General features: G+C 34.2%; 2 protein-coding genes across 10 annotated transcripts; both read left to right on the top strand.

The window, feature by feature from the left end:
• The first annotated feature begins 474 nt into the window (after nt 1–474).
• Nucleotides 475–5,098, top strand: LOC100815106 (protein PLASTID MOVEMENT IMPAIRED 1-RELATED 1). The gene is made up of 4 exons (XM_041009650.1): nt 475–655; nt 739–817; nt 978–3,472; nt 3,569–5,098. Exons 3-4 carry the CDS (start codon nt 978–980, stop codon nt 4,722–4,724), a joined length of 3,651 nt encoding a protein of 1,216 aa, XP_040865584.1. The 5' UTR covers nt 475–655; nt 739–817; the 3' UTR covers nt 4,725–5,098.
• A 4,256-nt stretch (nt 5,099–9,354) lies between these two features.
• Nucleotides 9,355–13,495, top strand: LOC100790309 (probable splicing factor 3A subunit 1). 9 transcript variants are annotated; one of them, XR_005888624.1, is made up of 6 exons: nt 9,459–9,522; nt 9,621–11,826; nt 11,941–12,239; nt 12,406–12,812; nt 12,905–12,974; nt 13,080–13,495. XR_005888624.1 is itself a non-coding variant. In XM_014768067.3 (4 exons), exons 2-3 carry the CDS (start codon nt 9,697–9,699, stop codon nt 12,208–12,210), a joined length of 2,400 nt encoding a protein of 799 aa, XP_014623553.2. In that variant the 5' UTR covers nt 9,459–9,522; nt 9,621–9,696; the 3' UTR covers nt 12,211–12,239; nt 12,905–13,495. The 9 variants fall into 9 exon arrangements, 1 of the variants encoding a protein (XP_014623553.2); XR_005888626.1 differs by having other exon boundaries at nt 12,406–12,435; XR_005888619.1 differs by lacking the exon at nt 9,459–9,522 and adding an exon at nt 9,355–9,448 and having other exon boundaries at nt 11,941–12,812.
• The last annotated feature ends 1,711 nt before the right edge of the window (nt 13,496–15,206 follow it).

The raw sequence follows: 15,206 nt of genomic DNA on the forward strand, positions 1-15,206 counted from the left end.
CATGATTTTTAAATATTATTATTATAATTTTAGAAACTATCAAACTTATCATATTTGTGAATAAATGAGAATTTACGAAATTCATGAAGATTAAAACTAATCAATGACTGTGTTGTTTAAATTTGATGGGAAGATTCAGAAAAATTATCCGCCAACCACATTTTACAATTAGGTGCGAATTCTGTATTTCTCTCAGGTGTTTTTTCCTTCAATATTCTCAATTTTTATAATTAATAAATTGTTTAAAAGTAAAAAATCAAATCAAATCTTACCTACTGCAAATTTGAATGGAAAATAACCATATAAAAAAGGACATAAAAAGAAAATCCCAACAATTGTGCAATTACCATTAGAATTACGAAAGGGCACAAATTAAAGCTTATAGGAACCGGTGCGTGAGGTGCAGAACTAGAAATAATTAAAACTACTAAGAAAGTAATAATTGGGGGTAGAAACGCGCATGAATTAAATTGCACATCAAATATTTCATATACTACATACATACATTGCATATAAATATTAAAATTATTTTTATTATTCCTTCAATTCTTTGGGTTTGAAAGAGGTAGCGGCAATTTCTAGAGAGAGAAAGAGACAAGAAAAAGAGATTGGAGAAAAAGATAAGAAACTCTGCTAAAAAAATTCGAAACTTTTCGTAAGTTTTCGTTTTAGCTTCCTTCTTCTTAGTTTCTCTCACTTTGACTTGTGACTGAAAATTGGATTCTTTTTGGGTTACAGAGTTTCAGTTTTGAATTTGAGAAGGTGGGTATCCATGGATTAAATTCGCAGACCTAAATTTCATTTCCAACACTATCAGGTACTCAATCTATCAACCCGTTTATTTTTTATTATGAAGTTTTGTTATATAGTTTATTAATTTTATGTGTTTGATTTTTTATTTTTCAATAAAAAATTCTGGGTAGTGTTCTATTTGATTTGAGTTCACTTTATTTATTTATTTATTTTTTGGGTAAAAGATGATGTTGTCGAGAATGGAGGCTGGGAAGAAGGGTGGTGGGGGTTCTAGTAACCAGAAGAAATTGTTAAAGGATGTTGAAACCATGAACAAAGCTTTGTACTTGGATAGAACCTCTTCAAGGAGTTCAATACCTAGTGCAAATTCTAGATCTAAATTCACAGGGAAACCTCAGTTGCCTGATCCCAAATCCAAGTCTAAAGCCAGTGGTGATAATAATAGTGAGAATGTTCAGAAGGATAAGAAGTCCATATGGAATTGGAGGCCACTAAGGGCACTCTCGCACATCCGAAATAAGAGGTTCAATTGTAGTTTTTATCTCCAAGTTCATTTGATTGAGGGGTTGCCTCCGAGTTTTGATGATGCTAGCCTTGCTGTGTACTGGAAGAGGCGCGATGGGGTTCTTGTGACCCAGCCGGCCAAGGTGGTTCAGCGTGTGGCTGAATTTGAGGAGAAGTTGACCTACACTTGCTCGGTGTATGGAAGCAGGAGCGGACCTCACCATTCTGCAAAGTATGAAGCAAAGCATTTTTTGCTCTATGCTTCACTTCTCAGTGTGCCAGAGATGGATTTGGGGAAGCACCGGGTGGATCTGACGAGGTTGCTTCCTCTCACTCTGGAGGAGCTTGAGGAGGAGAAGAGCTCGGGGAAGTGGACTACTAGTTTTCGATTAACGGGAGTGGCTAAGGGTGCTGCGATGAATGTCAGTTTTGGGTATACGGTGGTTGGTGATAATGCTAGTGCTACCAGAGACAGCCTTCCTAAAGCATTGACCTCCAGGCAGCATAGTTTTGCTCCGACTCCGACAAAGTTAGATGTTAAACCCAGACAGTTTGATGGAAGCAGCAAGATGAGACGGGCCACAAGTTTGCAATACTCATCTCAAGCTGCAGATGAGGTGAAGGATCTTCATGAGGTATTGCCATTAACTAAGTCAGCACTAGCCAGCTCAATAGACGTCTTATATACAAAATTGGATGAAGAAAAGGCTTGTAGTCCTCTGGATGATGAGGCAGAACTTGATTCCTTCAATCTTGGGCCAATCAAGCCAGATGCCTATGCTTCTGATCTAGGAAAAGAAAGGCTTGAAGAGCATGCAACTAAGGATGAAAATACATGTCCAGTGGATGACAAACCTGAACCCTACGTATTTCAAGAAAAGCTGGAGACAGTTAAACCAGATGGCTATTCTTTACCAGATTTTGAAAATGAAAACCCCGAACATTGTCTTGATAATGATTTTTTTGTTGTTGATAAGGGCATAGAACTTTCATCAAACGAATCTGTTAAACTAGAGGAATCCATCATAAAGGCTCCTGACGATGCTTCTACAGTTGATAGTGCCAGTACCCTTGGTATATCAGGTATACAAATATCTTCTGAAGATAGTGTTAAGCATGATTTTCTGGATGATGCAAATGATAGTTCTAAGGATCAAGCAGTGGTAGAGGAATTTGCTAGCATAAAGGCTCCTGAGGATGCTTCTACAGTTGATGCTTCCTGTACCCTTGGTATATCAGGTATACATGTATCTTCTGAAGATAGTGTTAAACACGATTTTCTGGATGAGGCAAATGGCTTGGACACTAATGAGCTGCTCATGCAAGAACTAGAATCTGCTTTAAATAGTGTCTCAAATTTGGAGAGAGTGGCACTAGAATCTCCTAAAACTGTAGAAGCGAAATTGGAATTTAAAATGACAAAGTCACATAGCTTGGATGATGTTACAGCATCTGTTGCCACTGAATTTTTAAGCATGTTAGGCTTAGACCATAGTCAAATGGGCTTGAGTTCTGAAAGCGAGCCCGAGTCTCCAAGAGAGCTACTTTTAAGACAATTTGAGAAGGAGGCTCTGAATGGGGGCTTCTCTTCTTTGTTCGATTTTGACATGAACTATGATAATGAAGCAGATGGTGGCTATGATGCTTCTGCTGCTTCTGAGCAGTGGAACTTTTCTGAAGGTGTCAAGTCGTCATCCTTCTTGCAAGATGATCTGCAGGAGGAGCATCCAGTTGAGTCTCAGGATGTGAGGAGCAAACAGAGGGCTCAAATGCTAGAAGACTTGGAAACAGAAGCCTTGATGCGTGAATGGGGTTTGAATGAGAAGGCTTTTCATCATTCTCCACCAAAAGATTTTGCCGGTTTTGGAAGTCCAATTCATTTACCACCTGAAGAGCCTCCCACATTGCCTCCACTTGATGATGGGTTGGGCCCTTTTCTTCAGACAAAAGACGGGGGTTTTCTACGCTCTATGAATCCCTCAATTTTCAAGAATTCTAAAAGTGGTGGGAGCTTAATCATGCAGGTATCCAACCCTGTTGTGGTACCTGCAGAAATGGGTTCTGGGATAATGGAGGTTTTGCAGTGTTTGGCTTCAGTGGGTATTGAAAAGCTCTCAATGCAGGCAAAGGAGTTAATGCCACTGGAAGATATCACAGGGAAGACAATGCAACAAATAGCATGGGAAGCTATGCCTGTCTTAGAGGGTGCGGAGAGGTTAGTCTATCCTGTTTGTATCACTGCTCTTGGAGTGAGTTTTTAGTAGTCATTCCTAAATGTTTTACTGATTGAATTTTGCTTTGCTTTATGTAGGCAATGCCATTTGCAGCATGATCCAATAGCATGGCCAGACAGTGCTTATGTGCAAAGGGACTTGAAAGGAATGCCATCTAAACAAAAGTCTGGCAAGTTTAGTTCAAGAACAGTGGCCAACCAAACAGGCTCAGAGTTTGTTTCAGTAGAAGACCTTGCTCCATTGGCTATGGATAAAATTGAAGCACTTTCAATGGAGGGTTTGAGAATCCAATCTGGGATGTCAGAAGAGGAAGCACCGTCAAACATCATTGCTCAGTCCATTGGAGATATTTCAGCTCTCCAAGGCAAGGGGGTTGATGTTAGTGGGTCCCTTGGCCTGGATGGAGCTGCTGGTTTGCAGTTGATGGATGTAAAGGACAGTGATGATGGTGGTGATGGTGTTGATGGGATAATGAGCCTATCATTAACTCTTGATGAATGGATGAAGCTGGATTCTGGTGAGATTGATGATATAGATAATATCAGTGAGCACACTTCCAAACTTCTTGCAGCCCATCATGCCAACTCTTTTGACTTCATTCGTGGGAGTTCAAAGGGAGAGAAGAGACGAGGCAAAAGCAGAAGATGTGGTTTGCTAGGAAACAATTTCACAGTAGCATTAATGGTGCAACTCCGTGATCCTCTGAGAAACTATGAGCCGGTTGGAACACCAATGCTTGCTCTTATACAAGTTGAGAGAGAGTTCATGCTTCCAAAGCAAAGAATTTTCGACAGTGTGTCTGAGATTAGGAAAAACTATGATGAGGATGACGAGAGCGAAATAGTAGCAAAGGTGGAAATGAAGGACACTGAGAAAGAGGAGAAAAGTTCTGAGGAGGACGAGGGCATTCCTCAGTTCAGAATCACTGAAGTCCATGTGGCAGGTCTAAAGCCTGAGCCTCAGAAAAAGAAGCTCTGGGGCACTTCAAGCCAGCAACAGTCTGGTTCTCGCTGGTTGCTCGCTAATGGAATGGGGAAGAGCAATAATAAGCTTTCACTAATGAAGTCAAAGGCTGCATCAAAATCTAATGCTCCAGTTACCACAAAGGGGCAACCTGGTGGTGACTCCTTGTGGAGCATATCATCTCGTATTGATGGCGCTCGAGGAAAATGGAAGGAGTTGGCAGCACTAAATCCACATATAAGAAACCCCAATGTCATTATACCAAATTGAAGTCCACAAGTAAGATTTTTGTTATCTTTTGGAGTTAATTTCATCAAGCCATGTGATTCGGAGCTCCTTGTCACTCAGGAACCTGTGCTAGGGCATTGTTTGGTCTTGTTATAGCATCAATGAAATTGGACTGATCCTTTAATAATTGCAAAGTACCAGATACAGAGAGAACATGGTGGATTTTGTGTATTTTGCTCTAGGCACATTTTTCTTTTGTAAAGTCACTTGTAACTTTTGCATGCGTCTGTTGTATTTATGTCCTCTGGAAGCAGTGTTAGTATGTTAGATGGGGTAAATTATATTGCAGTCCACAAATAGGTGGACTATTCTTGCAGAAAATATTAATTATATTGCAAGTGCAAATTTAAGCTGCACACTTGTGGTCTCATCCATTTGATAAAATGTTTGCTGTTTGGTTGATTTTGAAAAACCATTATGTATGTATAGTTGGTTTTGAAAATCATTCTCAAATGTTAATCCTCGTTGTCTTCTAATTTTAGTGGTGTTATATTTTGATTTATTTTAATATAAATGGAACTTTGACATTGAATCAATGTGTAAAGTAATCAGTAATTAATTTTAAATATATTGATTTTAGTATTTAAAGTTAAAATTATTAGCATACATTCAAACCTAATTATCAACAATGAAAATTGTCAAGAATCACAGAAAGGAAAAAAAATATTTAAATTTTTTTATATTAAAATTAAATTGAAATATTACACAAATTCATCTCTTATCTGGTAATATATTCATTTTTAGTTATCGTAAAATATAATTGTTTGTAATTCTTGTAATGTATAAATCTTGTCATTACAGGAAATGTAAACGATTACGTGACTTTATGATTCATGGAAACCTCAAGTTAATGCTTATATGGCAATGTCAAATGGAATCATGTAAGTGTTTTTGTATCAGAGACAGACTAGAAGAACAAAAGTTAATGGTTTGGAGTTTGGACATCACAGAAATTATAAAAAAAATATGGATCAAAAGCAAAAATTTATGTATATTTCCTCAGATAAAATAGGTATTTAACTATTTGAATATCTTTCAAGAGAGGAGAATATAATTTATATTAAAAAAAAAGAACAAAAAGCTACTTAAATATTGGGTGTATGGAAATAGTACCTATAATTTATATGAACTTTTAGTTACGCCTAAACATAGAAAGAAAAATTGGCAAACACAACAAAGTAATCAAGTTAGCTACTTCTAATGTTCACTCATGTTTGTCCTTTCTTTGGTTCGTTAAAATCTGTTGTAAGAACTGAACTAGACCTGGTTGAAATGGTTCGACTATGAACTGAACGATGACAATTCCGTCAAGTTATTCGAATTGGTGTAAGGATGCTGGATCAGATAAGAGCAGCGTTGTTTAAACCAGTTCAAATCAAGGCAAACTTAAAAGCTTAATTCCACTTTTGATTCCTTAATTATTTTTTTTAGTGCATTCCTTAATTAGTATAATTTTACACTTTCGGTCTTCTAATCAACTATATATATAGACAATTTGATTCTCTTTGTGACAATCCCAAATTATTCTCGTAAAAATATTTTATTTTAATATTTAATCAATTCTATTAGGGCTATTCATAATTCATTATTACCTGTAATTAATAATTGATTATTATAATTGATTGTTATAATTAAATGAAACTGAATTATTAACAAAAAAAAATAAAATATAAAAATATTATATAATTGATTTTTTTAATATATAAAAATATTATATAATTGATTGTTTATATCTTAATATTATTTTAAGTTAATTATTTTAAAACACTAATATATATTTGTAATTATAGCATGTTGAAGAGTATGTATAGCTATATATTTTTAATAGAGTTTAACAAATATTTAAAAAAATACAAGTAAATGTTATTCCTTTTATTGGGTTTGGGAAGGGATGTTTGTGCCTATTGTATATGTTGGAACAAGGATGTAAGGTTACAGATGTAGTTAGGAGGTTTGTTTTTTTTACAACTCATTAGAGGGATTTGAATGGTAGGATTGATATAATTATTTATTGAAGTATGATGGTTAGTATTGCTAGCGTCTTTGTGGTTTTTGTTCCTGCACACATGATACTTGAGCATTTATTTTTTGTTGAAATATTTGCATCTAAAAAAAAGTTAGAGAATAAAAAATGGCCGGAAGAATTGATTAAAAGAACGCACATTTGACAGAGACTCAATCTTGGTATTTTTTTCTGTAACATATAACATATTATATTTTTTTAACTAATGTATTATTAAATTTGCTGACAAATTTAATTTTGAAGTAATTAAAATAATTACTAAATATATTTCATTCAAATAACTACATGTAATTGGTACCTAATTTATTTTTTATGAAATAAGATTGTTCTGTCACATATCAACACCACGGAATGTTGCATAACTGCATTGATCTTAATTATCATAATTAATAAAATTATGTAGCTAATATTTAATTATTTTATAAAAATTTAACAATTATATTTTATAAAAAATATTATAATAATAAAATTGATATCACAATATGAATCAGTTATAATTACCATGATTAATAAAATTAATTATTAATCAATACACATCAACTCAAAATAATTTAATAGATATGATTTTGGTTGGAAAGACCATAACAATCAATATACAAATATGTATTATTTTGAATTACCATGATTAATAATACTTTCAACACAATAATTTAATATCCGTGTTAGGCACAAATTATTAGACTAGTATTTTAAAATATTTATATTATATTAATTTTAATCTACATGAAAAATTTAATAAATAATTTTAGATTAATATGAAATTTTATCTATAATTTATTTATATAAAAAACTTTTAATTCAATAGTTAATTTCAAGTTTAAAAATCATAAAATGATATAATAATTATCAAAATTATATTTTTGTAATTTGATTCCTCCTATTTTTAATATATAAGAAGAAGAAATAATATAAAAATAACAAATAAACATGGTGTGCCTGACTTTTTACTTATATTTCTAAAGAGTTCTTATATTTTATTTTCTTCATGATGATATTTTGAAATAATTGGTACATAATTTATTTGTATGAAGTTGATCTTGTCTGAACCATTAACTTTATATCTAAAGATGAATTAAAGTTTAAATCTTGAATCATTCATTTGACTAAGATGATTAAGAATCATAAGTTACAATTATTTGATCAATCATTGTTGGTAAAGACTAAAGAATCCTTATACTAGATTCAGTAAATTGTCATATATCATTTTTTTTTTGAAAATTTTATATGATTTTTTCGTCCTATATTAAATACAGTAACTTTGATGCTTTCAAGGTAAGAAATATATTATTCTTAGCGCCTTTTATTTTTATTGTAATCTTTTTGATAAAAAAAACTGTGAACATAAACATAATTAGAAAAGTCATTTTAAGATATTAATATAAAATTAAATATTTTATTTTTAACAAATAATCTTAATTTCCATAATCAATACTTTTAAGATAAGAGTGTATCAGCATTTATTTGAAACTAGTTACAAAACATTTGGTGGGATCTTTCCTAAAATTGTTTGTTCATTTTAAATAATTCAAAACAAATTTAAGAATTACTAAAATTGTTTCAACATTTCTTTTTTCACTTTCACGTCATGATTCCTGAATATGTGCGATATTTTATTTGTAACTATGTTATTGGTAGGAATAATTTTTTATCTTTGTCTGTAATCAATTTTATTCGGAGAACTTAACTGATATATTTGGTGAGATTTTTCTTCCAATTATATTTTTTTATCTACAAGACTAATTTAAGACCTTATTTAAGTGAATTGAATCCATACCACCTATTTAATCTATTAATTTTTATCAATTTTGACTTGGGAAAAGAAACAAATTTAATAAGGTATGAACAACTTTAAAAAGGGTATCCTCCACAATTGGAAATAACTTAATAATTAGGATAAATTATAATTTTGGTCTCTAATATATCAAATTTATGATGTTGATCCTTACTTTTTAATTGTAATATTTGGTCATTCTAGTTTTTTAAATTGATAATTTTGGTTCCTTTGATAAATTATTAACAAATAATTTTGATTAATAGAATTGTTACATTAATTATAAATTAAATAAAAACTATTGATCATTAAAAACTTTAATAAAATATTATTGACCCTATGGTAGTGTTGTTGCGGTGGAGTTGCATGTGACAAGGGAGGTGAAAGAGATATTTATAGAAAAGAGAAAAAATAAAGTGTTGTGAACCATTAGGATTATTTTTATCAACATTTTTAATAATTAATGATTTCTAATTAATTTCTTATTAACTTAATAACTCTACTCATTAGAATAATTTATTAATAATCTATCAAATGAATCAAAATCGTTAATTTATAAAACTAGGAAGACCGAATGTCATAATTAAAAATTAGAGAGAAAAAAAATCAAGGATTTAGAAAATTTGAGAGACCAAAATTATAATTTAGTTTAATAATCGTAACATTTTCGTTTATCATTTAAAATGTCTTTTTTATCTGCAGGTGATTATAAATTAATTGTTTTTACCCTGGTCGGGCGAGATAGCATGTTTGGGTCCCATAAAGCCCAGCCCATATAGACCCACCCAAGAAAATTGACTCATGAAGTGCTCGATAATACTAAAGAGCCCATGTCTCCGTAATCGAATCAGGGAATAGTTTCAGAAGAGTGAGTAACAACCCTTTTTGCTCCACAACAAGGTTTTCTCCACAGTAAGTTTTTTTCCTCTACAATTCCTTTTTGCTTCTTCTTCGTCTTCTTCTTCTTCCCACTTGTAGCTAGCATGGTTTGTGTTTATTTGCCCATTTCTCGAGTTTGATAGGTTTAATTAGTGTGGGCTATTATTTATTCATTTTTTAAAATTCTGTTTTGTTTTGATTGCAGGGGCAAGAAGCTGGTTTGGTGTTTCTTTCATTTCACTTTTATATGAATAGAAGTTTGAAGGGTTTTAGGGATTTGCATGATGTTAGGTTCATTACCTATATTGCCACTCCCTGCTCCTCCTTCTGATGGAAATCTAGGTCCTCTCCCTGAGTCTCAAGTGATTGAGGAGGAGCAGAACCAATCAAATTCTGCTTCTGTTCCGGCGCCGGTAACAGTTGCCACCCACACCAGAACGATTGGAATTATACATCCGCCTCCGGACATTAGGACCATTGTTGATAAAACCGCCCAGTTCGTCGCTAAGAATGGTCCAGAATTTGAAAAGAGGATTGTTGCAAATAACACAGGAAATGCCAAGTTCAATTTCTTGAACTCATCAGATCCATATCACGCATATTATCAACACAGGTTGTCTGAATTTCGTGCTCAAAATCAGTCTTCCCAGCCTGAAGACTCGGCTGTTCTTGAATCCGCCCCGTCTGCACCGGCACCTGATAGCAATGGCATAGCAGCAGCAGCAGCAGAAAAGCCAGATGTTTCTGCCCAGTTTAGACCTGTAAGGAAAGTGCTCGAACCCCCTGAAGCCGAACTGTATACAGTTCGGCTTCCTGAAGGAATTACGGGGGAAGAGCTGGATATTATAAAGCTTACAGCACAATTTGTGGCTCGAAATGGGAAATCTTTTTTGACAGGGTTGACAAGTAGGGAAGTTAATAATCCCCAGTTCCATTTTCTGAAACCGACCCACAGCATGTTTACGTTTTTTACTTCCCTTGCGGATGCATATTCAAAGGTTTTGATGCCACCAAAGGGTTTGACTGAGAAGCTAAAGAAGAGTGTGTCTGATATGACTACTGTCCTTGAAAGGTGTGTGAATAGGCTGGAGTGGGAGCGTTCGCAAGAGCAAGCTAGGCAAAAGGCTGAGGATGAGATAGAACAGGAAAGAATACAAATGGCTATGATTGATTGGCATGATTTTGTGGTGGTTGAAACAATAGATTTTGCTGATGATGAGGATCAAGAGTTACCTCCTCCAATGACTATTGAGGAGGTTATAAGGAGAAGCAAGGTGACTGCCATGGAAGAAGATATTGTTGAGCCTGGAAAGGAGGTTGAAATGGAAATGGATGAGGAAGAGGCCCAGCTTGTTGAGGAGGGCATGAGAGCTGCTAGTTTGGAAGACCATGATGACAGGAAACAGAATGAAGTCAGGGTTACTGAAGACCCTGAACCACCGATGAGAATTGTTAAGAACTGGAAGAGACCAGAGGAAAGGATTTCTGTGGAAAGAGATTCAACCAAGTTTGTTGTTTCTCCTATCACTGGTGAGTTAATTCCTATTAGCGAAATGTCAGAACATATGCGGATTTCTCTCATTGATCCCAAGTACAAAGAACAAAAAGAAAGAATGTTTGCCAAAATTCGAGAGACAACTTTGGCTGCGGATGATGAAATTTCAAGAAACATTGTTGGACTTGCTCGGACCCGTCCTGATATATTTGGTACTACGGAAGAAGAGGTCTCCAATGCTGTCAAGGCAGAGATTGAGAAGATAAATGATGAGCAACCAAAGCAGGTTATATGGGATGGTCACACTGGTAGCATTGGGCGCACTGCAAACCAAGCCATGTCACAAAATATTGGAAACGAGGATCAAAACGATGCTTCTAATAATGAAGCCAGGAACCTTCTGGGTCCTGCTGCACCTCCTCCAAGACCAGGTATGCCTTCAGTTCGTCCTCTTCCACCACCACCTGGACTGGCATTGAATCTTCCTCGTGTTCCTATCCAATATTCTGCTCCCCATAGTGGTGCCCTTCCAATGCCTCCACCTAGACCCATGATGCCATCTATTCGGCCTGCTCCTCCTCCTCCAATGCCAATGAATACTGGACAGCAGTCAGTTATGGCTGGCCAACCACCCCCAATGCATCCATCAATTCCTATGAATAACCAAGGGATTCCCATACCCCCACCACCGGGATCTCAGTTCACTCATGTTCCAGTTCCGCGACCTTTTGTTCCTCTTTCTGTTCCTCCATCAGTTATGCCTATGATGCATCCACCACCTTTGCCTCAAGGACTTCCACCACCACCGCCACCAGAGGAGGCTCCTCCCCCACTCCCAGAAGAACCAGAACCAAAGAGGCAGAAACTTGATGATTCTGCTCTGATCCCCGAAGATCAATTTCTGGCTCAACATCCTGTATGGACCAACCTAGTTAACAATCATTATTATGTTCAATGTATATATAGATTATATTTATTGTCAGTGCTATTTTTGTCCATCCTAACTGGCATTTTGTCTTCATGACTGTAGGGACCTGTTCGCATTAGTGTATCTGTTCCTAATGTTGATGAAGGAAATCTCAAGGGACAAGTTCTGGAAATTACAGTGCTATCTTTGTCTGAAACTGTTGGTAGTCTGAAGGAAAAAATTGCTGGGGAGATCCAGCTCCCTGCTAATAAGCAGAAATTGAGTGGAAAGCCTGGCTTTCTCAAGGATAATATGTCACTTGCCCATTACAATGTTGGTGGAGGTGAAACACTTACCCTCACCTTAAGAGAGCGTGGTGGTAGAAAGAGATGAGCATATTGCTTGCATTTCTGTTCAAGAAGGTTGTTGTAATCTTGCCTTATTAGGAGGCAATATGGATTTCTATTAGTATGATAGACTACATGATGTTATATCCGGAATTTTATGTTGAATACATTAGATTTATTGTATTGTGATCTTGAGGTATTTACTGCTGTCATGGAGACTGATGTTAATTCTGGAATACAGATTTTGGCACCTTGGCACTTCTCTCTTGAGGTGAATGGGAAGTTCTATTAGTGGTTCCTTTATCTAAACTGATCGATTCAAATTATTTGCAGCACTAGTTTTTACATTCTTTTGAATTACCATTGATTTATTGCGAAGTTACTGATTTGTTTTTAATTGGAGCTCCTTTGTTGTCAGGAAGGGATCATTTACATATCAATATATTTGTTTGTTTTTTTCATTTTCAGTGTTCTTGCAATAATGAATGTGGAGTGATGATTTAGGGTTTTCTTTTTCTAGTTTTTAGGTTTTGCCTTATGTTGGATATGTTTGTACAAGAATACAGTTGGACAGTTGGGTAGAAGGCCGTTTGTTCCTGAGCATATGTACCTATAACCAGTGTATCTTGTTTGGGTTGTAGTGACAAGGTTATTTTATTTTGTTATGTCCTTAACTTAGGTTATTTCTGGTAATGGTTGGGACGCTTGTTGTTTATGATTTTGCTGTTTTGTCTCAACAGAAATTCTACTTGGACTTGTTGGAAGGGCTTTGCAGCTTAGCCTGATGTGTTTTTGAATGACACGAGGCAGGTAGAATGGTCAATGATATTTTTTGCGATGTTATAATCCCTATATTGAGATCTTTCACTTTTTATCTTTTAAAATTTGTGCTGATGGGCAGTTTGTGCTTGCCAGTTTATTGCAGAATGGACCAGGTTTAGTATTTTAGAGAAGGCACTGGTTCTCGTGTTTCATCTTTATGGGGACATCTTATGAAACTTATTTGCAGCTGATCTTGATTAACATGTCCTATTCTGCTATAGCTGATTTGACTTTGAGCTTTTATTTAATTTGTCGTGCCTTTGTTTCTTCCCTCTTTTTTTCTCCATTGGCCTGAATCTTTGCGCTTTTTTCCCTTGCCGTGTGTGTGTGAGATTGTTAGTATGACTTATTGGAGCCCTTTGTTTGACTCTCGACAGATTCACAGGTTTAAGATTGGTTAGTTTGCAAGCTTCAATGGTTCATTAGTTCATTTTTGTTCAGTAGGTTACTTGTGTTAACAGGGAAAATCAACATTGATGGCTGAAGATATTGAATGACATTTGTTTCAATTAGGTGTAGTTTGATAGCCAGATTAAAGTTTCATTTATCATAGGACTAGATAATAAGATGACCGTTGTTAATTTTAACCGGGCATTTATTTGAGTTCCACATTTGTCGTCCAAACATTGGCAACAAAGAAGTTCAAAATTTAGCTCTTTCTAAGTTGCAATCCATATGATCCCCGAGCTCATTCTCTGAATAGAAAAGAAGTTTTACAATGTTCTGTTGGTGAACCTCCTGATTTGTATATTCACGAATTGGGGCGGGAACATCAACAGAAACCTGTTTTTTGCACTGATTTTTTTTTTTTTATTGGTTTTGGATCAGTCTGGTTGATTCTTGATCAGTTCCTTCTGTTTTTTCAGAACTAGAAGACTGGTTCATCAAACTGGGAAACCATTGGTCCGATCTTGAAAACTATGATTAGAAATACTAAATCCAAATTTTAAAGTACTTGAAATTAATTGGCATGTGAAATGATGATTTCTTAATGTAAAGGTTTTTGGGGTGGGGCCAGAATTTTTATATAAGGGGGACCAATATAAAAAAAATCATGACTTAGGAAAACTATTTAAATTTTACATGCTTGGCATTTATAAGAATTTTAATATATAACTAATATTTTTTTATGAATAAAAAGAAATATGTAATTCTGTTTAGTATAAAAGAGATATTAATCAATAAATGCAACCAATACATAAAGGTCTAAAAAGGAGAAGAAAGTAAAAAAAAAAAATCATTTAAATTAAATGAAAAGAAAATTGTATTATAGTCAAAGTATATTATTTAAAATATTTCAAAAAAATAAATACTTGAGTCAAACATAAAAAAAATTTGAAAAATATTTGGTTAGATGAATTACTTGTGATAAATGCTTAAATAAATTAACCGAGTATAAATGTTTTCATTGATAAAAAATAACTTTTGTTTCAAATACAATTGTAAAACCAATAATTATAATTAGATGTTTAGACTAAAAAATTCATAGCGATGAAAAATGTTATATCATAATAAAAGAAACTCATAACACAAAATAGGAAGAGTTAGCAACAATGGGAAAACTTGTGATATTGTGAAAGCTAGAAGAGTGAATGAGAAACTAAATAAAATTATTAAATATAAGAAAATAAAAAATAAAGAAAATTTTCACTTCAGATAAAATGTTAATAAAAAAACTATTAAAGAGAACTTAAAGAATTAAGAAAAAGGAGGTCAAAAAATAATTTTATATATAATAGTATGAAGGTTTAAAAACCTTGGGTGACCATGGCCCCTATATAGCCCCCTCCCCCAATTCCCTCCACCTCTAATTGGTTTGTAGGTCATGTCAATAAAGAATTCTTCATGTCATAGGTTGTGTTGTGCCAACCCAATTTTTTATACTCTTGATGCATTTTTCTTTTTGCAGTCATCCTTTTATATCTAAATAGTTTTTTATTGGCTTAAATAACTTGTGGATTCTTAATATATACTTATTTTTGTTAAGTCTTGATAAATTTTTCTGAGTTCCAGAAGATATATTGAAAGTTTTGTTCCAAGTACTTGACAAACCAATTACTCAAAAAATATTCCCATGTATATGATTGAAATTTGGTAATCCTCATAAATAACAACATTGAAAACTTATGGAGGCATTAACAACCTAATATTTATACGATGGTGCCTTTGTTTAGAAACCTTTGTTAGGAATCTTTTACACTCTCTCACCTTTACACACTC

Source organism: Glycine max, chromosome 15, assembly GCF_000004515.6.
Source record: "Glycine max cultivar Williams 82 chromosome 15, Glycine_max_v4.0, whole genome shotgun sequence".
In the NCBI taxonomy this organism is placed as follows: Eukaryota; Viridiplantae; Streptophyta; class Magnoliopsida; order Fabales; family Fabaceae; genus Glycine; species Glycine max.

What these genes read in the sequence shown, in the direction of transcription:
- LOC100815106 (XM_041009650.1), top strand. Translation starts at nt 978, where the DNA reads ATGATGTTGTCGAGAATGGAGGCTGGGAAGAAGGGTGGTGGGGGTTCT. An exon ending in GTCTTAGAGGGTGCGGAGAG is followed by an intron (nt 3,473 to 3,568) that starts GTTAGTCTATCC and finishes TGCTTTATGTAG; the next exon opens with GCAATGCCATTTGCAGCATG.
- LOC100790309 (XM_014768067.3), top strand. Translation starts at nt 9,697, where the DNA reads ATGATGTTAGGTTCATTACCTATATTGCCACTCCCTGCTCCTCCTTCT. An exon ending in AATTTCTGGCTCAACATCCT is followed by an intron (nt 11,827 to 11,940) that starts GTATGGACCAAC and finishes TCATGACTGTAG; the next exon opens with GGACCTGTTCGCATTAGTGT.